This window comes from Leucoraja erinacea, chromosome 16, assembly GCF_028641065.1.
Source record: "Leucoraja erinacea ecotype New England chromosome 16, Leri_hhj_1, whole genome shotgun sequence".
Lineage (NCBI taxonomy): Eukaryota > Metazoa > Chordata > Chondrichthyes > Rajiformes > Rajidae > Leucoraja > Leucoraja erinaceus.
This window is the reverse complement of record NC_073392.1, coordinates 45288122-45313698: the sequence shown is the minus strand read 5'-3', so window position 1 is coordinate 45313698 and position 25577 is coordinate 45288122. Positions and strand designations below refer to the sequence as shown.

Genomic DNA, 25577 nt, shown 5'->3' with positions numbered 1-25577 from the left:
ATGGCTGGGGCCATCACTGGATCTTGGGTAAGAAAGCTACTTTTGGAAGTTCATGAAACATCGATTGCATAATGCACGAGAAAATCCCGCTCGGCCTGTATCTATATTCATTGATCCTATCCCCTCTCTCTAGTTTCCGACTGGATTTCACGGACATGCCCGCAGTAAATCGAGAAATGATATATTTCAAGAATACAGACTCCAGGCCAAACCGCCCCCTCCCGAGAAACTTCTAAAGCGACTTCGGGTGAGTGCAAAGAATTCCCGTTGAACCCATATGCTAACTTAATCCCACTATTCGATTGTAGAAGTGCGACAGCATCATCTTATTTACTTCTAATTTATGTGATTATTTGATAATTCTGCTGCTAACTTCCTCTGAACTTTGTTCACCCGTCATCCCGTGTGCACGTTAGCCCCCTGCTGAGTAACGATGCAGTGTTTACCTTTGGTGTTTCCAGTACTCTCCTTTAAATGCCACCCTGACTCCAACCCTTTCTATCTCCACAGCCTCCTCCAGCACTATAACCCTCCACCTTTCTGGTATCCCCACAATCCTGGTCCATTGTGCCTACCAGGTTGTAAGCAGCTTCACCTTCCACTGCCTGAGTCATAAATTCTTGAATCTATGCCCCAAATCTCTCTCTTTCTCTCTCTCTCTCTGCCTCCTGTTCTCCTTCAATACTCTTTTTCATGGACATTGTGGGCCGAATGGCCTATACCTGTGCTGTACTGTCCTATTTGCTATATTTTGTGCGATTAAATATCTTTTGGTCATCTACATTAATATCTCTTCATGTGTCTCTATATTGAGTTTTAATATAACATGTGGAATGTTTTACATTGTTTTAAATCACCAAATTAAAAATGTTTAAGAAGGAACTGCAGATGCTGGAAAATTGAAGGTAGTCAAAAATGCTGGAGAAACTCAGCCCCCCAAAACTCTTCTGGAAAAACTCAAAGCATGAACAAGTGGCTATTGAATTATTTTAGCTATTCCTGCCTCACCATGGTAAATTATGGAGTGGGTGGTAACACAGCTTCTACAGATAAATGAGGATTCTGCTGCACTCCACAGTTACTGTGATAGAGAGGAAGTAGCCTCATTGAAATTTCTGACTAACATTACCAATTGAAAAGTTACAGCTGGTATTTTATGGAACAGCAAGTCCCACTTACTCACCTTTCTGGTCTACAGAAATGTCACAGTCTTGTGTCTCATTTATTACAAACTGTAATTTGATTAATTCCTTGTTTTTCCCTGATTCTGATTCCCCGAATAGGGCTTTATTCTTTAGGGCAGAAGGTTAAGGGGGGACTTGATAGAGGTCTTTAAAATGATGAGAAGGATAGACAGAGTTGACGTGGATAAGCTTTTCCCACTGAGAGTAGGGAAGATTCAAACAAGGGGACATGACTTGAGAATTAAGGGACAGAAGTTTAGGGGTAACATGAGGGGGAACTTCTTTACTCAGAGAGTGGTAGCTGTGTGGAATGAGCTTCCAGTGAAGGTGGTGGAGGCAGCTTCGTTTTTATCATTTAAAAATAAATTGGATAGTTATATGGACGGGAAAGGAATGGAGGGTTATGGTCTGAGCGCAGGTATATGGGACTAGGGGAGAATACGTTTTCGGCACGGACTAGAAGAGTCGAGATGGCCTGTTTCCGTGCTGTAATTGTTATATGGTAATATGGTTATATGGTTCTGCAATCACCTCCATACCAAAAGCCCACCCTCTCATCTTTCACTATATTCAGAGTTCTCCTATCTCCCCTTTGTTTTCCACTGTTGGCATCTGTGCCTTCAACCATTATGTTACACATTGTGGAATTCCTTTGGTGAAATCTATTTTCCGTGCTTCCTCTGTGACCAAGCTTTACTTCAGCCCTCTTCCCAATGTGCCCTTCCATGCGTTAATGTATATATTAGTTTAACTATACTTTCACAAAATACACTGGGATTGTTTTTACATCCAAAAGCTACTATAGTTTTGTAATTTGTTAATGTATATATATGAAACAGTAGTTACAGGTGTCTCAAATATGCCACAAAAATACAGAGTTTCTGCAGTTGGAAGAAGGACTCTGACCTGATACGTCACCTGTCCATTTTCTCCAGAGATGCTACCATCCACTGAGTTACTCCAGCATTTTGTGTTCTTTTGTGCAAGTTATTTTCTTTTGGAGCATCTGCAGCTACTTATTTCTACGTTAGAGCACCAAAGAACATTCTCTTCCAAGATGAACAGAGAGACTCTGTGATCCATAGGGAAGCAAAGCAGGTTTATGCTTTGCTTGCCTTCACAGGTCAGGGCATTAAATACTGTATAAGAGCTGGGATATTATTTATAAACCATTGGTTAGGTCTCACTTGGAGTATTAAGTGCTCTTTCAGTAGCCACACAGTGAAGGAGGTTGAGGAGTAACATTATAGTATAATTGTATATAATTCTATTCATTTTTAAATAGTTATGGAAAATGATAGAAGGACACAAAATGCTGGAGTAACTCAGCAGGTCAAACAGCATCTCTGGAGAAAATGGATAGATTACGTTTCAGGTCAGGACCTTTCTGCAATCTGAAGATCTGAAACATCACCTACCTATTTACTCCAGCATTTGGTGTTCTTATGTGTAAATCAGCATCTGTAGCTCATTGTTTCTACATGGAAAAAGATAGGACTAAATAAATACCAAATTTATTTGAAGTGCTGGTTAATCGAAAATTCAAGAATAATTTGAAGTGACCTTTTAGGTAAACTATGTGCAGATCATCAGTACTCATTAGCAAAACAATCTGTAAGATCAGAAAGGTTTAGAGCACTGGCACCAATTGACTTCATTTGTTCTATGGGGACCTTCTTTTCTAATTACCATTGATTAATGAACTGTGTGGTTGTTACTCACATTGACTGGTTAATTAAGTTTAGAAATTACTACACATGGAAACATTTGTTGCTGCCTCGAAATTGTGGATCTTCACAATCCTCCTCTCTGCGATTTATAGTAAAGTAAGTTATACTAGTCCCACAATTGTTCCTGCGAGTGGAATAGAAATTTACTGCACTCCCCAAAGTTGGAGGAATTCATAATTCAAAGCACTTTATTCGTCCCCGAGGGGCAATTTAAAAAGGCGCATTACAGTAGCTTTTTAAAAGGGACACAATCAACAAACATAAGCAGCACGCATACTGCACAATCAACCAGCACACGCATTTCACAGACACACTGCACAATCACACAACACACACCGCACATCAACATTCAACACATAGCAATAGTTTTAAAGTGCTTCCTAAGTGCTTCAATTAAAAAGTGCATATAGAAGGTTATTTCATTTCATATGTTCATGAGTCAGTGATCAGCATTAAAAAGCTGGACAGCCCTGGGGATGAAGGTTGCCTTCCTCCTCTGTGTCCGGCAACCCGGACAGCGGAGTCTGCGTCCTGTGGGGAGCCACTCAAACTCAGGAAACAGGATGTGAGAGGGGTCCTGAAGAATCCTGCGTGTTATGGATCTGGAGATCTACAGATCCATATGAATCTGGAAAAAAAAATATCCTTGTGTAATTGTGGACAAAGCCATGCTAATAAAAAGTCAGATATGGCTGAGGAATGAGAGTAAAGCTCACAACAAATTCTATAGCTTTAAGTGTCAGCGTATGAATACGTAATTTAACCAGGAATGGATCTCGCTTTCTAAGGTTCAGCATGCCGGCAATGACTTGACTTACCTTTCCCTCCCCCATCTGACTGTTATCTGCCCTCCTCTCATGTCTTTACAGATCTTGCCTAACCCTCTCACACCTCACCCTCTCCCTTTATTCTGGCTGTTTCCCTTCTACTCTTTCAGTCCAGTCCAGACCGAAACATCGCCTGTCCATTTCCCTACATGGATGCTGCCTGGCTCACTGTTCCTTTACCAGCTTTCCATGTTGTGATATAGATTCCAGCATCCACAGTCTCTTGTGCTGTCATTGCATACTGTGTTGGCTCAGCTGTCCCAGGTGGCTCCCCATCTCATTCCATGCCAAATTCACTCTGACTCTGACCACAGGTCCAATGTTGCTGAGACGTTGCTGTAAGCCAGCGGACAGTCAGAGGTAATGTCATGGTACTTGGATACTGGATCAAGGCTGAATTGCTAGCCACAGAATTATATATCAAGTCATTTAGATGAAAGGCTGAAATGATTGTCTTGGCAACACTTCCTCAAAGCTCCTCTTTTTTTGTTCAAAGCCGATTTCCAGAGCATTTTCTGTAAGTGTTTTTCCCATCTGCTGAAATACTCTAGCTTGGCAAGCCAGGCCCAAATCATCAACATACAGGATACAAAGAGCCATGACATTGTGGGAGGGAGGTCACTGGTATCAATGTTAACGACAGCTGGTGCCAGCATTAATCCCTGCGGGAACCCATTAGGGATAGCGCGTGGGTGTCTGATTTGATTCCAAGATGCACAAGGGACGCTTGCTTGCTGTAATTAGTTATAGGTTTTCACACAGAAAATGATTTTGGAGAGCTTTATTAGCATGCCTGTACATCACACTCTGTCAGTGAAGTCAATGCATGCCTTCAAGGGCATGCTGGAAACTTGCCTCAATGAGGAAGATCAACCACCACACCTGCCTACAGAGGCTATCTCCTATGTGAAGACATACCCGTTGAAGGGGCATTGCTGCTTGTGGGATAGGGATCAGTCTATTTAGCAAAATGTTGTATTGAGAGTAGGACATTGGAATGGCAACTACATGGAACAAGTGGGAACACAAGAAACTGCAGATGCAGTGATTTTGAGCTAAACACAAAGTGCCGGAGTAACTCAGCAAGTCAGGCGACATCTGTGGAGGGAATGGATATATGACGTTTAGGTTTGTGACCCTTCTTCAGACATTGCTTATCCATTCTCTTCACAGATACCCACTGAATTACCCCAGCGCTTTTGTTTTACATGGAATAAATGATTGTGCTGCACAATTTCTGTTTACCTAGGAATGACACCGTGAAATCTATGGTGCAAATGTTTGTAAACTGCTTTGCTGACCGCATTCAGTCATTTGGTCGATTGTATAGTTCAAGGTTTCAAAATTTCAAGGTCAGTTTATTGTCACGTACCAATTAAGGTAGAGTGACATTGAATTATCATATCCTGTTTGGGACGGTGAATTTATCAGAGGGATCCCAGAAAGAACTCTCGAACGTACATTGGAAAATTATTTGCCACCGATTAACTAAGTCTAGTTATTATCCACATCTTATTACAAAAATTTGTATTTCCTGTCCTGAATGTCGAAGAACTTTCAAAGCCACGATTGGACTCATAAACCACCTGAGAGTCCATAAAAACAATAGAACGTAGACCATCATCCTCGACCTCGAGTGATAGCCACGACGATTACAAAAATGTATCCAATGCTTCAATTTCTGAGGTATTGCAAATGGAAGTGAACATTTTGTTGGCGTCAGTAAATGTTTCCACTTCTGACCCTATAATGGAGGAGAAGTCACTGATCAAGGCACAGTAAAGTTGGTGGACCTGGGACATTGGCCTGCAGCAACAACCTGAGATGATGGATCTGTCTCAAGCAACGGCAACTATCTTCCTTTGTGTCAAGACTCTTCCAGTCTGTGAAGAGTTTTCTTCACTCCGGTACTGTCTTTATGTCGAACAAGTCATTCTTAGCTTGCCTCTGGAATTCCACTGTTTGATCCATGCCTGGAGCAAGGCTGCAATGAGCTTAGACACCTTGGACCCTGCTGGAACCCAACACTAAGCAATTCACTGAAGAGTAAGTGCTGCCCAATAATAGCGTAGCAGTAGAGTTGCTCCCTTATGCCCCTGTCCCACTTAGGAAACCTGAATGGAAACCTCTGGAGACTTTGCGCCCCACCCAAGGTTTCCTTGCAGTTCCCGGAGGTTTTTGTCAGTCTCCCTACCTGCTTCCACTACATTCAACCTCCGGGAACCACACGGAAACCTTGGGTGGGGCGCAAAGTCTCCAGAGGTTTCCGTTCAGGTTTCCTAAGTGGGACAGGGGCATTACAGCACCAGAGACCCGAGTTCGATCATGACTACAGGTGCTGTCTGTAATGAGTTTGTATGTTCTCCTGGTGACCGTGGGTTTTCTCCGGCTGTTCAGGTTTCCTCCCACACTTCAAAGAAGCACAGATTTGTAGATTTATTGGCTTTGGTAAAATTGTAAATTGTTCCTAGTGTCTAGGGTGAGTTAGTGTATGGGGATCGCTGGTCAGCACGGACTCAGTGGGCCAAAGGACCTGTTCCATGCTGTATTTGCAAACTATACTAAACTATACTAAACAGTATTCATCACTTTGGTTCAAGAAGGAACTGTAGATGCTGGAAAATCAAAGGTAGACAAAAGCAAAGGAAATAGGCAACGTTTCGGGCTGAGTCTGAAGAAGGGTTTCGGCCCGAAACGTTGCCTATTTCCTTCGCTCCATAGATGCTGCCTCACCCGCTGAGTTTCTCCAGCACTTTTATCTACCTTCATCACTTTGGTGATGACTGAAAGGAAACTAATGAGTAATGAGTAATAGACCAAGTTCCGTTTTCCCCACCCTCCGTTGATAAATTCTGTGAGTAACTACGGACAATTAGTTTGGTGCGAGGGGTCGTTATATAGCTCCAGGGCATTAATTTTGAGCAATTACTGACCAACATTTTCAAAGGGGCTTGTTATCAAAGTGTGATCACTCTATCCCCTGTTTAAAGCATGAGAGGAGTATGATTTGGAGTGGTGGTGAGGGATATAAGGGGTGGCTTTGAAATTCAGGGGGTATGTTTACTTGTGCAAGGGAAGCTCTGTTATAACTTTCCTCAACAATTGGGAAAGAGATGCAGACTGAGGAATGGGGGATGTAAAGAAAAGAGAATTGGGGAATGTGGATAGACACAAAAAGCTGGAGTAAATCTGCGGGACAGGCAGCATCTCTGGAGAGAAGGAATGGGTGACATTTCGGGTCGAGACCCTTCTTCCGACAATGGGGATTTGGATGAGATAGGAAGGGGATAATGGGTGTTCAGGTAAAACAATGAAGAGAACAGTTTTTCCCTTTTTCCCCTTTCTTATATCTTGCCTTCTAATTCTAAAAACTTGTTGCACAGTTAAACCATGAATAACAATTCTCAACCACATGTATAAAAATAGAAATAGTTAATTAAAGTAGTAAATAAATCCATTTAACATTAGTTAAGTACAACATATTTCACAAAAGCCTGATGGTATCAGACTTATTCTCCATGGCAACCCCTTTCCTTCAGCCATCAAGTCTTTCCCGAGCTTTTTGTTATACTGTACTTTGCTATAAATATAAATCTTGTAATTAAAACCACAGGAGGTTTCCTCTTGTAATTAAAACCACAGGAGGTCTACCTGTGTCTACCTTCCTTTTCAGAACCTTCATTTGAGAGGCACATGTAGGGAGCTTTGCTTGGATCCAGGTTGGCAAAGATACACCACCAAGCCAATGCCTGAGCCAGCAATAGGTAAAAAATAATTTTAGTTTTGGACCTTATTTAACCATCCACAGATAGATTGGATAACCTTATGGAAAACACATGTGAAAATGGAAAATGTATTATTACTACATTTATTGCTATTAAATATAATATCATCATCACAAACATAAAGTAGTTTCATCTGATGTCAGTTGTCCAAAATAGGTGGTTTAGGGCCGCACAGTGGTGCAGCCGGTAGAATTGCTGCCTCACTGTGCCAGACACTTGGGTTTGATCCTGACCTCGGCCGCTAACTGTGTGGAGTTTGCACAGTCTCCCTTGCCTGTGTGGGTTTCCCCCTGGTGCCCCAGTTTCCTCCCACAACACAAAGATGTGTGGGTTTGTAGGTTAATTGGCCTCTTTAAATTACCCAAACATGTAGGGAGTGAATGCGGAAGTGGGATAACTTAGAACTAGTGTTAAAGAGTGATTGATGGTCGGCGTGGACTTGGTTGGCCGAAGGGCCTGTTTCCATGCTGTATCTCTAAAACTAAAACCAGTGAAGCTCAGCAGTTTGGTACCTCACTCAGTATTTCCCTCTAGGATACGAGAGGATAGACAAAACACTAAACTAACAAGGCAACGATCCTTTATTTATAAAATAATTTAAATTGTGCAAATCAGTATTTCACATGGGTGCATTTGCCCAAGGATATACAGATTACGAGTCTCCCTTCTTTATGCTTCTAACACTGGACCATGGAGCAGAGCCATTCGATGGGCGCAAATGGCCGCTTCTGCGTTCATCATGATTTTATAAAACAATGTCAGCATTATGCAGAGGGAGTAGCTTCATGAGTACAAAAACATAGTACAATAATTTTGACCAACATACCAATTCAGGTTCAGTTGCTGTAGGCCAGTGTGTCCCAACCTTGTGCTGCGCAAAATCCACAGCTTCTGATATATAATTCATCCAAGGCTGCTGAGAGCTTAAAACACCAATACCTTGGGTGTAATAACTACACAATAAAACCCTTTGATTGTGGAGACTGGAATTTACTCAAAATAACGAAGGGAGCCTGAAGCTTCATGGAGACATTACAAAAACAAAACAAAAATTAATATTTATGACCAACATTAACTTTAAGAACTTCAGGTTCAGTTGCTCTAGAGTAAGGGAAACAGGAATTAGGGTGGCACAGTGGTGCAGTGGTAGAGTTGCCGCTTTACAACGCCGGGTTCGATCCTGACTATGGATGCTGTCTGTAGGGAGTTCGTACAGTCTCCCTGTGACTGTGTGGGTTTTCTCCAGGTGCTCCGTGTTTCCACCCACACTCCAAAAACGTACAGGTCTGCAGGTTCATTGGTTTCAGGAAAATTATAAATTGTCCCTAATGTGTAGGATAGTGCTAGTGAATGGGGTGACCACTGGTTGCCGCAAACTCAGTGGGCTGAAGGGCCCGTTTCCACACTGTATCTCTAAAGTCTAAAGTAAAGTCTACTGAACACTTCAGTAGACCAATGCAGACTTCTCCAGGTTTACTGTGAAGATTACAACTACTTTAGCATAAATAGGGTAGATAGTCGGAATACTTTTCCCCTTGTGGGGGCGGTAACAAAAACAAAAGGTAGAGAAAAAGGTTAGATTGAACATGATGAGCACAAGGGCCTAATTCTGTGCTGTATAACTCTGTGACTCTACCATTTGATGAATTCAGTATTGACTTGAATATTTAAACGTGTTTTCTGCAGTTTTTGCACCAATGCATCTACATAAAGGCCAATGTGAGAACCGATTAGACTATTAGTACTTCAAATCTCCATCAGAAGTTCCACTGTGGTAAACCAGTTTTTCAAGTGTTCTCTAAACAATTGTCCACAGGAATTTCCAACAACACTCTGAACCACCAAAGAGATTGTTAATCTATACTATTACTAAAACTCTTCGTCTTGTTTATGGCTGTGTGTGTGCATGTGTGTGTGCCAATTTCTAATTTACCATTTTCTTCCAAACGCTAGGCCGCAGCCTTCCCATTTTCACACATTCTACTCACATTTTTTCCATCGAGGCGATAAACATCTTCCCGTCACATTCCCACCTATATTTCTGCACTTTTTAATCGTTCAAAGTTTTTAGAAAAGCCAGAAAACTCACCCATTTCAGGAAAAAAAAACCGAGTGACGTCACAATGGACTTGCAAGGCAGGATGTGTCATTCCGGGGAAGATGGACAGTCCAGCACACTCACGTGGCGGCCACTGCTGGCCCCCAGCACCCGACATACGACACCTGGTGGCGAGGGTGGTGCCTCGGGCCCTGGCTGGAGCTGAGCCTGGTGCTCGAGCTGGAGTAAGAGTCGAGCCCGGGGCCGAAAAAGAACCTGTGATTGGAAGCAAGGACAAGCCTGGGTCCAGGGCCGGCTCGAATACGAGAACCAGGCCGAGTTCCAGGCCCTGGCGCTGCTCTACGACCTGGGTAGGTCATGGGACAGGGAATGGGAGGGGGATGAGGGAAATGAGGAGGAGGGAGATGGGGTGGGGAGTGGGGTGGTAGAGGGAGATGGAAGGGGGGGGGGGTTGTGGAGGAGGGAGATGGTGAGGGGTGGAGTAGGGAGATGCCCCCTCCCTATCTACCCTCACTCCCAACCTCTCTACCCCCTCCATCTCCCTCCCCCCTCCCTCTCTTCCCCCCCCCTCTCTACCCCCTCCCTCCCTCCTACCCTCCCTCCCCCAACTCTACCCCCTCCCTCCCCTCCCTCCTCCCCCTCTACCCCTCCCTCTCCGTTCCCTCTGCTCTTTCCTCTCTCTCTTCCCCCTCTACCTCTCTTTCTACCCCCTCCCCCTCCCTCTCTAACCCCCTCCCTCTCTACCCACCCTCCTTCTCTACCCCACTCTCCCTCTACCACCCATCCCTCTCTACCCCCCTCCCTCTCTAGGGAGTAAAGAGAGAGGGTGAAAAGGAAGATGAGGGAGTACTGGGGATGAGGACAAATGAGCCGCGCCTGCGCAGTTGGGGGCTATGCGTGAGTGGTGCAATATGGCATTGAGGGAACGGCTTTCAATGGGGGAAACAGGTGAGTCGTGGAATCTCGCGTTGGTCTGCACTTTGTCTAGTTATTCATTCTAGTTATCCATTAAAGGGTGCAGATGCCGCCTTATGTGAGTGCCAGCTGTAACCTCAGGAGCCATGTTTATTGATAGATACATAACCGTTGCTGGATAATCTGCAGTCCCCCAGAATATCACAGTTCATCAGGAAGCATTCAAAGCACAGTATAAATACTCCATCTACTTGGTGAATTGTAGTTCCTTGCCATCCACTATAAATCATTTATTTTGTTCATAAATCTGTATTAGATAGAAAGTTTTTTAATTGACAATGCACTGTATCTTCTAAAATGTAATCCAATATGGTTGAGCCTTTTAGGATACCAAGTTTAGTCGGTGTAGGAAGGGACTGCTGATACTGAAGATGGACACAAAAAGGTGGAGTAACTCACTCAATAAAAGATGGGTCAGGCAGCATCTCTGGAGAAAAGGAATAGGTGATGTTTCGGGTCAAGACCCTTCTTCAGACTGAGAGTCACGGGAGAGTGAATCGAGAGATATCGAAGGTACATAGAACAAATGAATGAAAGACATGCAAAAAACAACGATGATCAAGGAAAATAGACACCAAGTGCTGGAGTAACTCAGGAAGAGTGGGACAGGCAGCCTGGATAGAAGGAATGGGTGACGTTTCGAGTCGAGACCCTTCTTCTGATGATCAAGTAAAAGTGGAGCCCACAATGATCCATCCATTGCTGGCTGTGGGAAAGGTGATAATGAGTAGGGTGGTCAGATTTCCTCAATTCTTTCGGTTGAAGGGAGCTGCTGTGTTTTTGCGGAGAGTACACAGCAGGGCTCGGTGCCTGCTGCCTGGCTACCATGCAGGCCTGGTCTATTTTAAACTGAGGCATCCAGTTGAGTGCTGTATATTTTTACTTTTACATCAAAGCAGCATCACCCACTGCGGTCCAGGCTTTGATGTAAAAAGATATTTTATTTTTTTTCCAGGAAAGCCCTTTGAAACATAACTTTTCCAAGCACGATAGTCGACTGGTGTTCTACGATGGTGCCACATATATGGAGAATGTAAGTACCCATGCCATATATAGTGCAGCGAGTCAGGGACTTTTAATTCTCTCTACATGAAAAGCAGAGTGTACTATACAGTAAATAGTCATAGTGGAAAACAGGTGAGTGAAGGCGAACTCTAGGAGAAATGAAAAATAACCAATTAAGTATAAGTAAATTAAGAGATTATGGAACTATTCCTCAAATGTAATTATGGAATCTAATCATTTCTGCAATTAGTTTGGGCATAATAACTGGGTCTTGCTGAAAAAGTATGTGTGCTGAAATTGAATAGGAATTGCATTATGAATCTCCAGAATATCACTTAATTTGCATTGATCTGCTGTTCTTCTGCGTTATCTTTAAATTGAGCTAGATTTGTCCAATAAACGCTACATTTACTCAATGTACTTAACAGCGTGAAGCTTTTTCTGAGGAAATGAATATTAATAGGATACCAATCAACCTTTCTGGCTCAGAATGGTTCCATCTTATTCCTGTACACCATCATGGTAGCACAGAGATACACAGCATAGAAACAAGACCTTCAGTCCAACTCATCCATGCTAACCAAGATGTCCATCTATGCGTCCCATTTGCCCATGTTCGATCCTTTAAATCTTTCCTATCTAGGAATCTGTCCAAATGTTTTAAATTGTTTTTATTGGACCTGTCTTATCCACTTCCCCTGGCAGCTCGTTCCGCAGATGCATAGCTCTCTGTGTGAAAAGGTTGCCCTTCAGGTCCTTTTTAAATGTTTCCACTCTCACAATAAGGCTATGGCTTCAAATTCGTAATTGCTCGCCACATGGAAAAATACTGCATTCACCCTATTTATGCCCCTCAATTTTATGCATCTCATCTCCGATGCTCAAAGGGATAATGTCCTCGCCTGTCTGACCTCCCCCTTTAACTCAGTCCCTCGATTCCTGGTAACAGCCTCGTAAATCTTTTTGCACTCTTTCCAGCTTAATGGCCTCTTTCTCATTGCAGAGTGACCAAAATTACAACATAACACCCCAACTTCTATACTCAATGCCCTGACTGATGAAGGCCAGCATACCAAAAGCTTTATTCACCTCTCTGTCTGCCTGCAATGCCACTTTCAAGAAACTATGCACTTGTACACCTAAGTCTCTCCGTTCTGTACACTCCCCAGGGCCCTGCCATTCACTACAAATAGGCAAAATGCAAAACCTCGTACTTAACTGAATTAAACTTCATTTGCCACTCATCCAGCTGATCAAAATCCCGCTGTAATTCTTGATAACCTTCATCACTGTTTTCACGTCATCTGCATGCTTACTAACTGTCCCTTGTACATTCTCGACCAAATTGTTGATATAGATGACAAACAATAATGGGCCCAGCATCGGCTGCTGATGTGCTTTACTCAATCATGGGCCTTCAGTCTGAAAAACAACGTTCCACCATCATCCTATGTTTCCCATTATTATGCTGATATATATCCAATTAGCTAGCTCTCCCTAGATCCATTGTGGTCTTAATTTCCAGAGCAACCTTAATAAAGACATTGCTGAAGTCCATATAGCAGAACCTTATCAAAGACCTTGCTGGTCCATATAGACCACATCCATATGCTGGTCCATATAGACCACATCTATATGCTGGTCCATATAGACTACATCCATATGCTGGTCCATACAGACCACATCTATATGCTGGTCCATATAGACCACATCTATATGCTGGCCATATAGACTACATCTATATGCTGGTCCATATAGACCACATCTATATGCTGGTCCATATAGACTACATCCATATGCTGGTCCATACAGACCACATCTATATGCTGGTCCATATAGACCACACATCTATATGCTGGTCCATATAGACCACATCTATATGCTGGTCCATATAGACTACATCCATATGCTGGTCCATACAGACCACATCTTCTGCCCTGTCCTCATCAATATTTTTGGTTACTTCAAAAAACTTTACATTTAAACTCAATTAAAAAATTGTGGCTTTGTGCATAAAGGCACACTGACCATCCCAATCAGCCTGTCTTTCCAAATGCATGTATATCTTATTGCTAAGAATTTCCTCCAGTAACTTACCTACTACAGATGCAGTCTATGTTATCCTACATTCTTATCAATTTCCTGCACACTAGGGCCAATTTACAGAAGCCAATTAACCTAAAACCCACAGGTCTTTGAGATGTAAGAGGAAACTGATGCACCTGGAGGAAACTCACGTGGTCACAGGAAGTACGTGGAAACATCACACAGACATCACCTGAGGTCAGGATTGAACCTGGATCTCTGGCGTGTGAGACAGTAACTCTATCAGCTGTGCTACTGATCACACTCACCTCCTGAGTGTGATCAGTAGCACATTCATCCTGCTCCACGCATAAAAATTTCCACTCTGGTCTTTGAGGGACTCAATTTCCTCCCTAGTCCTCCTCTTTGAGCCATCGCAGGTACTGAGCTCCCCTCCATTGAAGGGATCTACAGAAAGCACTGCGTCAAGAAGTAATCTAATATCATCAAAGAACCATACCACCCTGGTCACACTCTCTTCTCACTGCTACCTTCAGGAAGAAGGTGCAGGAGCCTGAGAACTGTTACCTCCAGATTTAAGAACAGCTTCTTCTCATTAATCACCCTGGTACTTGAACCACCCTGCACAAGGCTAACCACAACCCTATCTCAGCCCAGAACCACCACTGACCTTGCACTACTATGGAGGGAGGTCTTACACCTGGTACAGCGGATGCAGTAGATGAGGTTGGAGGAGGTGCACGTGAACCTCTGCCTCACCTGGAATGTTTCTTACACCTGTCAATAAAGCAACTTCTCTACATCGGCGAGACCATGCGCAGGCTTGACGATTGCTTCACCCAACACCTCCGCTGAGTTCGCACTAACCAACCTGATCTCCCAGTGGCTCAGCACTTCAACTCCGCCTCCCATTCCAAATCTGACCTTTCTGTCCTGCACCTCCTGCATTACCAGAGTAAATTGGCCCAGCGCAAATCGGAGGAACAGCACCTCATATTCAGCGGTATCAACATTGACATCTCTAATTTCAGATCGTCCTTGCTTTCTCCCTCCTTCCCCTCCCTCTTCCCAGCTCTCCCACAAGCCTGTCTCCGCCTTTTCCTTTCTTTTTCCCACCCCCCCACCCCCCCGACATCAGTCTGAAGAAGGATCTCGACCCGAAATGTCACCTATTCCTTCTCTCCACAGATGCTGCCTCACCCGCCGAGTTTCTCCAGCATTTTTGTCTACCTTGCACTATTATGGGTACTCTACATACTTTGGTCTTTGCAATTTCGTGGTCTTGGAATAACTTAGAATAACTGATAATTTGCACAGATATGTGTTAATGTTATAGCATCTGTAAAGCTGCAATAAGTAAGACTTTCATTGTTCTGGTTCATATCTGGTGCATATGGGGTCACCATTAACCCAAGCACTGGAGCTCCAGTTTCTCACTCTCAGCTGCATTGGGAATGTTTCATCATTTGCCAGACTTGCAAAGAACACACTCTATTCTGCCATGGGAGGAGATTACCAGGTGGACAAAGAAAACAGTTCCAAAGACGAGCACAACAGTCTTGTTGAAGAACTCCTGCCATCCTCTGGCCCATGGCTGATCAATATGAATAAGGAGCTTTTGAGAGGGTATTGAGAATGGTATTGAGAACCTCATGGCACCTAAAAGTAATGTGCAACTGGCAGAAGGACTCCACCGTCTCACAAAGTACCTATCAGCCTCCTCCCGTCCTCACCCTATTAGCGAATCCCGTAGATAAAAATGAATGCCAAATCTTTCAGGAGTGAATTTAGGAAATAATGTAACCCCAAAGGATGGCAGATATTAGGAACATTTTTCTGCATTTTATATCAACCCAATTGTTATATATAAATCAGGCATTGAATGAAAATTATTTTTAAAGGTTTGGCTGATCCAGTTAACACTAGCACTGCAAGACAGTGTGGAAACAGGCCCTACAGCCCACCGAATTCACATCAATCATCGATAACCCATTCTATCCTGCACACGAGGGACAATTTAAAGAGGCCAATTAACCTACAAACCTGCATATATTTTAAATGTGGGAGGAAACGGGATCTGCCGGAGGATACTCACGTGCTCACAGGGAGAACGCACAAACTCCATACAGACAGCATTCGTAATCAAGATGGAACCTGGGTCTGTGGCGTTGTAAGGCAGCAACTCTACTGCTGTGCCACTGTGCCGCCCAGTATTGCTAAGGAAGAAAATAATGAAGATGGGAAATGTCAGAGCCACCAGCCGATAGCCATCAAGGCAGACTGCATAGTTCGGCACATGCATTGTGGGGTGAAGGGCTTGCTCCGGTGCTGTACTGTTTAAATGTAGAAGGATTGATGATTTTTTGCTAAAGTGGTTAGAAGCTGCATATCAGATATAATATGGAATGTGGAACAGGCACAGGGAACTAAGAACGGACAGAGCCGGCTGCTCTTTTTGAGAAAGCTCCGCTCCTTCAACCTCTGCAGTAAGATGCTGCAGATGTTCTACCAATCGGTGGTAGCCAGTGCCATCTTCTTTGCTGCCGTGAGCTGGGGCAGCAGGGCGAAGGCCGGGTTCGCTAATAGGGTGAACAAACTCACCGTGAAGGGTGGATCCATCCTGGGGGCGGAGTTGGATTCATTGGAGAGGAGGATGCTCCTCAATACAGGTCATCCCTTCCATGACACACAGGTCTACCTGAAGAGTACCTTCAGCAACAGACTGTTTCCACCAAGATGCAGCACAGAACGCCACAGGAGATCCTTCTTCCCTGTAGCTATCAAACTGTACAACTCCTCCCCCTTCTGTCTTGTAGTAGACCGAGTCCCCTCCGCCCTCCCCAACCTTCGCTCATCCCCAATCCTTTCCACGCGTCACTTTAATTTCATGTTTCACATATTTTGTGTTTTTATGACTGTTGGCAGATCAATTTCCCTCCTGGGATCAATAAAGTTTTATCCTTCCTTCCTTCCTTAAATGGTGAACTTGCATTGTTTTTATGTACTTGGCAATATTACACTCCTCCTTCAACATGCCTTCCAGCTTCAATTAACATTTTTACCCACTGCACAAACTATCAATATATTCCAAAGATAAGTAGTGCTCTGTGAACCATAGTGATATCTAAACTAGCCTTTCTGGCATTAACATTGTACAAACACAAGACAAATTTTGTTGTAATAGTCATTTAACACTGTATTACAATTTACAATATTTCAAAAGAATGAGGGGGGACCTCATTGAAACTTACCGATTAGTGAAAGGCTTGTATAGAGTGGATGTGGAGAGCATGTTTCCAAAAGTAGGAGAGTCTAGGAATAGAGGTTATTGCCTCAGAATTAAAGGATGTTCCTTTAGGAAGGAGATGAGGAGGAATTTCTTTAATCAGAGGGTGGTGAATAACCATATAACCATATAACAATTACAGCACGGAAACAGGCCATCTCGGCCCTACAAGTCCGTGCCGAACAAATTTTTTTTTCCCCCTTAGTCCCACCTGCCTGCACTCATACCATAACCCTCCATTCCCTTCTCATCCATATGCCTATCCAATTTATTTTTAAATGATACCAATGAACCTGCCTCCACCACTTCCACTGGAAGCTCATTCCACACCGCTACCACTCTCTGAGTAAAGAAGTTCCCCCTCATATTACCCCTAAACTTCTGTCCCTTAATTCTGAAGTCATGTCCTCTTGTTTGAATATTCCCTATTCTCAAAGGGAAAAGCTTGTCCACATCAACTCTGTCTATCCCTCTCATCATTTTAAAGACCTCTATCAGGTCCCCCCCTTAACCTTCTGCGCTCCAGAGAATAAAGACCTAACTTATTCAACCTATCTCTGTAACTTAGTTGTTGAAACCCAGGCAACATTCTAGTAAATCTCCTCTGTACTCGCTCCACTTTGTTGACATCCTTCCTATAATTGGGCGACCAAAATTATACACCATACTCCAGATTTGGTCTCACCAATGCCTTGTACAATTTTAGCATTACATCCCAGCTTCTATACTCAATGCTCTGATTTATAAAGGCTAGCATACCAAAAGCTTTCTTTACCACCCTATCTATATGAGATTCCACCTTCAAGGAACAATGCACGGTTATACCCAGATCCCTCTGTTCAACTGTATTCTTCAATTCCCTACCATTTACCATGTACGTCCTATTTTGATTTGTCCTGCCAAGGTGTAGCACCTCACATTTATCAGCATTAAACTCCATTTGCCATCTTTCAGCCCATTTTTCCAAATGGCCTAAATCACTCTGTAGACTTTGGAAATCCTCTTCATTATCCACAACACCCCCTATCTTGGTATCATCTGCACACTTACTAATCCAATTTACCACACCTTCATCCAGATCTGTGGAATTAGTTGCCACAGAAGGGTGTGGAGGCCAAATCAATTGCTATTTTTAAGGCAGAGATAGATTGATTCTTGATTAGTACAGATGTCGAGGGTTATGGGGAGAAGGCGGGAGAATAGGGTTACGAGGGAGAGATAGGTCAGCCAGGATTGAATGGTGAAGTAGACTTGGGTCGAATGGCCTAATTCTGCTCCTATCACTGATGACCATATCATTTTTTTTTCCTTTTTTAAACGTTCTGATCCTCGTGATATCTTGGTATACAATATCTCAAGTTGAGCTGCGTAAGTGTCAGGGCAGCTGAATGAAGGAGCCACAGGAGATTTTCACCAATCCTCTCTGATGGAGACTGACATTCAAGGAGTCAATGTCAGATGTCTATAAAGTCAGCGTAAACTGAAAAAAACCTCAGAAATTCACAGCCAATACTTCCCTTTTTGACCTTTTACGTACATCCCCACACATACACAGAAAGCTTGCTATTTCTTTTCAGTTATTAATTTTTCATATTGCCCTTTTTAAGCAACCTCAGTTTTCACATCCAGTCTTTGGTGTATAACACAAATAGTACTTTTATCACTTTGGAACGTCTCAGTTTTTTGCTTATTTAGTTTTTTCACTGTTCTGTTCTTAGCCTTTCTTTCCTTTCATCATTAAACCAGCAGAGGAAAAAAGATGAAGGTCTGGCAGCATTAAGAATGCTGGTGCAGAACGCAGCCGCATTCTGCAGGGAAATTACCCAGTGTTTACGACCTTGTACAACTGAATTTGAAGTAATTACAAAATAAGCATTTTTGTGTTCGTGCTTCACGACATCCGTAGCAGGATTAAATCACAGTTACAAATTTGACTTGTCAGCCCATATTTTGGATGCTCTCTTAATCGTGGATTATTGCACTTAATTTCCTCCTGAAAATCATAAGACCAACAATTAATGTTAAGTTTTACAATTAATGTTCAGCCTGAAGAAGGGTCTCCAGCATTATTACGCTGAGTTATTCCAGCATTTTGTGTCTATCTTCGGTTCAAACCAGCATCTGCAGTTCCTTCGTACACATTGATGTTAAGTTCATGTGTTCATAATTTATAGGAGCAGAGTTAGGCCATTCAGCCCCTCAGTCTACTCCGTCATTCAATCATGGCTGATCTATCTTTCCTTCTCAACCCCATTTTCCTGCCTTCTCCCCATAATCTCTGACATCCTTACTAATCAGTAATCTGTCAATCTGCACCGTTAAAGTACAGATTGCTACATTTTGTTGACGCACCAGTCTACATCTAATCTCCTGGCACCTCCATGTGATCCCACCTCAAATGTCCCATGACCTGATTGGAAAATAGGATCACCCAGGTACAATAATGCTGCAGCTACCGGTACAACTAACAGCATTGGTTCCAACCTTTCACAGTTTGGGCCAAACAAGTCCACATAGTCAGAAGGAACATTGATGGAGACTGCATACCCAAGACAGGGTTTGTTACCAATCCAGCCTGCAGTTTGTCAGCTGTCCTCAAAATAGTTGAACTAATGCTCTTGGATGACACTTTCCTTAAGTTCACCGACTGATTCATCATGAAACTTTTTCAATACAATACAATACAATACAATACCTTTATTGTCATTTGAACCTCAAATGAAGTTCAAATTAAATTTGGTTTCTGCAGTCATACAACAGGAAAAAAACCCAAGACACCCAATTAACACAAACATCCATCACAGTGAATCTTCTCACTGCGATGGAAGGCAAAGTCATTGTCTCTCCCCTGTTTTCCATTCATCTCTCGATGTTAAAGCCCCCAGCGAGCGATGGCAAGTCCCGTGGCTGTTAAGGCCGCTCCGGGCGATGTAAGGCCCCGCTCCGGGTCTTGATGTTGGAGCCCCTGGTGGGCGATGGTAAGTCCCGCAGCCGTTAAGGCCGGGCTGGGCCATGTTAGGCCTCGCTCCGGGTCGTTTTCAACCCCGCAATTCGGGCGAGAGAAGTCGCCGTTGCGGGAGCTCCGAAAAGCGGTCTCCCACTAGGGACCTGCGAGCTCCCGATGTCATCGACCACCGGGCCTGCGGCTGAAGCTTCCGAAGCTCCGAAGTCGGGTCGCAGCAGCGCGCCACCACAACTCTCTATGCTCCAAAGCCGGCCAGTTCCACGATGGTGAGTCCACAGGCTCCGCGACTGGAGCCCCCAGGTCATTCCGGTTGGAGTGCTAGGCCCCAACGACAACGGAGACTGGACAGGGAAAAGGTCGGGTCCCCCATACAGGGAAGAGATTTCGAAGTTTCCCACCTTCCCCCCCCCCCCCCCCCCCCCCCCACCCACCCCCACCCCCCCCCCCACATATACACAGCTGAAAACAATATATAAACTACAACCAAATTATTCACTCAACAGGACAAACATTAAAAATAAAATAAAAAGACAGACGGACTGCAGAGGCCGCTGCCACGAGGCACCGCCATCCTGGAAAACTATTTCCCCAGAAGATTGGGATAGACACAAAGCTGGAGTAACACCGCGGGTCAGGCAACATCCGTGGAGGAAAAGGACAGGTGGTGTTTCAGATTAGAAGATTGCTTCTCGACCACATATTGGGATGTCAGGGTGTATTAGTGTTTGGGATTGATGGACATAATGGGAGTAAGTGAAGGTCCGCAGGGCCTTGGGAGAACTGCTGCTGCAGATGTCTTTGAGTCATGATGGGCTAACAATGTTTTTTCAGACATTCTTGGACCAGAGGCCATGCTGAAAAATTTCCATCTGTTCCATTTCAGCATTCCCACCTCCCTTCAGCCACGACTTTTCCTGAGGCATGGAAGATCTACCCAGTCGACTTTAAAACTGAAGAAAGAAATAATTCTTGATTTGTAAAAGTGTCGGGGAGAAGGCAGAAGAATTTGGTTAGAAACATAGAAATTAGGTGCAGAAGTAGGCCATTCGGCCCTTCGAGCCTGAACCGCCATTCAATATGATCATGGCTGATCATCCAACTCAGTATCCTGTACCTGCCTTCTCTCCATACCCCCTAATCCCTTTAGCTACAAGGGCCACATCTAACTCCCTCTTAAATATAGCCAATGAACTGACCTCAACTACCTTCTGTGGCAGAGAATTCCACAGATTCACCACTCTCTGTGTGAAAAATGTTTTTCTCATCTCGGTCCTAAAAGATTTCCCCCTTATCCTTAAACTGTGACCCCTTGTTCTGGACTTCCCCAACATTGGGAACAATCTTCCTGCATCTAGCCTGTCCAACCCCTTAAGAATTTTGTAAGTTTCTATAAGATCCCCCCTCAATCGTCTAAATTCTAGCGAGTACAAACCGAGTCTATCCAGTCTTTCTTCATATGAAAGTCCTGACATCCCAGGAATCAGTCTGGTGAACCTTCTCTGCACTCCCTCTATGGCAAGAATGTCTTTCCTCAGATTAGGAGACCAAAACTGTACGCGATACTCCAGGTGTGGTCGCACCAAGACCCTGTACAACTGCAGTAGAACCTCCCTGCTCCTATACTCAGGTTGAGAGGGAAAAGACAGACCAGCCATGAGTGAATGGCGGCGTAGACGCGATGGGCTGACAGGCTTAATTCTGCCCCTGCGACTTACGAACTTATAAAAGTCCCAATTCTCCAAACGTTTAAATTAGTACCGCCTTTCATTACTTCTCCACTCTTGCCCTCAACCTGTTCATCCTGTGTTTAAAATTCCACTCTTCCGTTTCTCAATCAGTATAAAATGACTGATCACTTGCTCTGCTCTCTTCCGAGTTGGCAGTTTAGTTTAGAGATACAACGTGGAAACATTCCCTTTTTCCCACCGAGTCCGCATTGACCAACGATCACCTATACACTCACTCTAGTCCTACACATTAGGGACAATTTACACAAACTAATTAACCTACAAAAACTGCATGTGTTTGGGATGTAGGAGGAAACCGGAGCACCCGGAGAAAACCCATGTGGTCATGGGGAGAATGTACAAACACCCATAGTCAGAATCGGACCCCGGTCTCTAGCGCCGTAAGGCAGCAACTCTACTGCTGCAACACTGTGCCAACAAGCATCAACACACCGGACAATTCTTTAGCGTTCAGTTTCTCCTGGGCCCCAGGATACACTCACCATGAATTCTAAACTCAGAAATGCTGGCATTACAGGGGAGCTGACCAATGGGTATATCTCAGCATACGAAGAGATATCACACCTAGACATCTTTACCCACTGCCTCATAGTTAGAATTCATCCCATATCAATCCCAAATGTTACGAGGCAGACCTCTCCAGTATGAAACACTGCTTCCCACTGGAGTTGCGGTTGAGACCGACTGAAAAAAAAAGCTTTTACGTCAGTGAAAATCACTTTGATGTAGCATCCTTCAAATTCTGGCGCATTAGTGAAATTACTGCGCCACTTTGTAGAATGCAAGTTTTGGCTATATGCCAAATGTTCCATTACCATCACTGGCTCCTATATAGTCCGGTATCGAGCTAGTGTCAAGCATATGCACAAAGTTTAAGTATATGTGCACTATTAAATTCTCCAACCCCAGCCAAAATTTGGAGAACGTCAGTGAATCGATCATGTGTGCTAAACTGTTCAGGGTTATTTAAATATTTACTATGCTGTTAGTTGAAGACTTTTAATATTAACAGTTTCTTTCCCTTCCATAGAACAAGGGTAAAAGTCGGGCCAAAAGTGCTTTTGGAAGAAGCAGAGAATTTAACAAAGATTTAATTTCCTGGATTCCAACTCAGACCGAGGGCCCACAGCAGTGGCCATTAATATCCACATATCAAGCGGATTTCTGGCATCACAGAAATGCACAGTCTGCAGCAGTGATGATCCCTCAACTGCTTGTCCCCCGTGTTCGGCGGCTGATCACTGCCGCCCATCCTGAGTCGGAAACGATGCAGACCACGTATCGCCAGTACTATGGGCACTGCCAGCCGAATCCAAAGGTGCACACAAATGTATACACTGGGGAAGTGCAGAGCAAGCCCATGGAAACGGAAGCATCGTTTGTCTATGTCAATCCAAAGCCGAAGCTGGCAAATGGTGAATGGAGACCGAGATCCTCCCCCTCAGAGTGCTTCACTGTTGCCGACTGTCTCTCGTGGTATGTCCCACAAACAAGTGGAACGGCCAACTGAAAACTTCATGGGTGCTAACCAACACAAGGAAGGAAACAAAAGTGACCACAGTGTTTACATAAACTTTGCTAATTCCGATGCAAAACATTTATTTTGCCTATTATAATTCACTCTTTAATTGTATGGGATTTTCCCCAGTAGCCTTCTAATTGTGAGAAATCATTTACAAGTAGTCCTTAACTATTGCTTAATACTTACTCTATTCTAATTGCTCCAACGATGTTGGGATCTTTTGTTCTTTGACTCTGGTGTTTTCATAGGTTTCCTGGAAAAGTGCCCACTAATTTAGTGCTGATTTTCCAACCAACTCAGAGGGAGGTGTGAGAATTGGCAGTAAATAGCAGCGAGTCCACTAAATGAAATACTTGCATTATGTAGCGATTTTAAAGACATCTCAAATGTCATGCAGTCAATGAAGTGCAGTCACTGGGTTAACGAATGAAATATTCCAGCCAGCTGGTGCCGAGGAAGCTCCCACCAACAGCAATGACATAGTGACTAGATAACCCCCTTCAAATAATATTGAGTGAAGGATAAATAGTAGCAAGATCACCAGGGATGACAAGCCTGCTGTTCTGTGGAAAAGCATCAGGGAATCATTAACATCTGCTTGAAAGGGCAGATGATTATTTGGTTTATCATCTCTTCTGAAATACCTCTGACATTGCAGTGTTTCCAGCACTCGGTTAAAATGGCAACTGGATCGTTGTGCTCAGAAGAGTGATCTGAGCCTGAGCCTTTTGATGCTGTTTGTGTAGGCCAGGATATTGTACTGCATCTGGCGATGTTATACTTGACATGAGATTTGTTCGCTTGCACAGGGATGCTTTAAAGTAATGAGATTCATTTCCTGTACCTTCAAACAAAATTCATAACAAACTCATTCAGTCATAATTTTGCATTAAATCGCAAACCCGTTCCTTTTGCTTTCTGCAGAGATTAATTAATATGTGCATCAATAAATAGCAGGTGAAATCTATAACTTTATGTTCTCAGGTAACCACTGTATGCACAAGTGTGGCAAATGAGCTTAGGAACAGATGTTTTAATTGAAATATTTAAAGGCTTTATCAACTCAATCGTGAAATTGCGAGGAAAGGGAATTTTTGAATTAGTCGTGGTTGCTAGAAAATGCTGTTTCGCATCTGTCTTTCTGTAAAAGCATTACATTTTCCTTATGCCATCACCAGAAGCGCTCATCTTTTATTAATTTAAAAATCACATATGATAATCTGTGATATTGTGCTCCATACACAGCTATTGATTTTTTGTCAATAAAGGTTCACTGATTATAGGATTTAGTTAGAATGCCTTACTTATATGTAAGGAAAGCAAAATAGGCTACAAACTGAACATAGTGCTACAATCACTAAATACACTGTGACTAGTATAGATCGGTATTGTCTACAGCAGTATCTTTCCACTGACAGATTATACCGAGGCCGTTCTGAATGGCTAATTGTGCAGTAAACATGCAGGCCTGTCTATCTTTCATCAGTGTGAGAAAAAGTACCACACATACAGGAATCCAAATAACTAATCCTCTTGTCTGTATTTCCTATGTGCAGAAGAATGCCTATGTGGCATCTCCTTGCTCTCTTGAGAGCCTTTTGTGTAGTTAGTGGGTCGAATGGAGTTAATCTGGAGCGGGAAATAGGTAATTGACATATTTCACATGTAACATTTACACATTAGGAACTGTCTTCACATTCTTTGAATAGAAATCTGTAAGTGCAGGAGTTGAACTCTTTGCCTTGTCGACTTAGAATTCAGATTTCTCTTCATCCTGTCAGTGTTGAAACAGCGTTCTGAAATTACTTTGTTTGGCTTTTATAACTTCCAGTCAGTGATGAGCAGTGCATGAATAATGATATCCGTACAATTGTTTGGTCCGCCCCCCCCCCCCCCCGGGAATTCTTCAAAATGCCCAATTCATGTAGCGATTAAAGTGACAACTATGTGCCCACAGGTTGTGAGTATTATTCCCTGCTTCCCCCACTGTACTCTACCTCACAAAACTACACCTGGCAGCTGTGAAGGGGCTCAGAGTATATATTGCTTTATTTGTGGATGCCAGCCAATAGGATAACTACCAATCTCTGCTGAATATTACAAAGACACAGAGTGCTGGAGTAACTTGAATGGCCACAAACTGCTGCAGTAACTCAGCGAGTCAGGCAACATCGCTGTTGAATACAATACAAGGGTTTATTTGTCACATTGCACAAAAAGTGCAAGTGAAATGATACGTCAGCAGCGATACAGTGATAAAGGGCACACACCAATCTCTGCTGAATATTAGGCACAAATTTGGACACAGACCTCAACCCTCCGCCGCAGCTGCGGGCGTCCAGAGTACAAGTCCAGGTAGAGATCGGGGAGACCGCGGCTTTTAAGGCCGCATTGCTGCCGAAGATTTAAAGTTCCCTCAGCGAGCCGTCAGGCAACGGTCGCTGT

The 25577-nt window shown here is 43.5% G+C and overlaps 1 protein-coding gene across 1 annotated transcript; it reads left to right on the top strand.

Moving 5' to 3' along the window:
* On the top strand, positions 1 to 25390 carry LOC129704427 (uncharacterized protein C3orf84-like). The gene is made up of 4 exons (XM_055647482.1): positions 1 to 27; positions 134 to 247; positions 11516 to 11593; positions 22641 to 25390. Exons 1-4 carry the CDS (start codon positions 1 to 3, stop codon positions 23118 to 23120), a joined length of 699 nt encoding a protein of 232 aa, XP_055503457.1. The 3' UTR covers positions 23121 to 25390.
* The last annotated feature ends 187 nt before the right edge of the window (positions 25391 to 25577 follow it).

Excerpts from the sequence above, each read along its gene's own strand:
- LOC129704427 (XM_055647482.1), top strand. The coding sequence starts at position 1 with ATGGCTGGGGCCATCACTGGATCTTGG. Across the intron at positions 28-133 it reads GGGCCATCACTGGATCTTGG|TTTCCGACTGGATTTCACGG; the intron begins GTAAGAAAGCTA and ends CCCTCTCTCTAG. Across the intron at positions 248-11,515 it reads AACTTCTAAAGCGACTTCGG|GAAAGCCCTTTGAAACATAA; the intron begins GTGAGTGCAAAG and ends TTTTTTTTCCAG.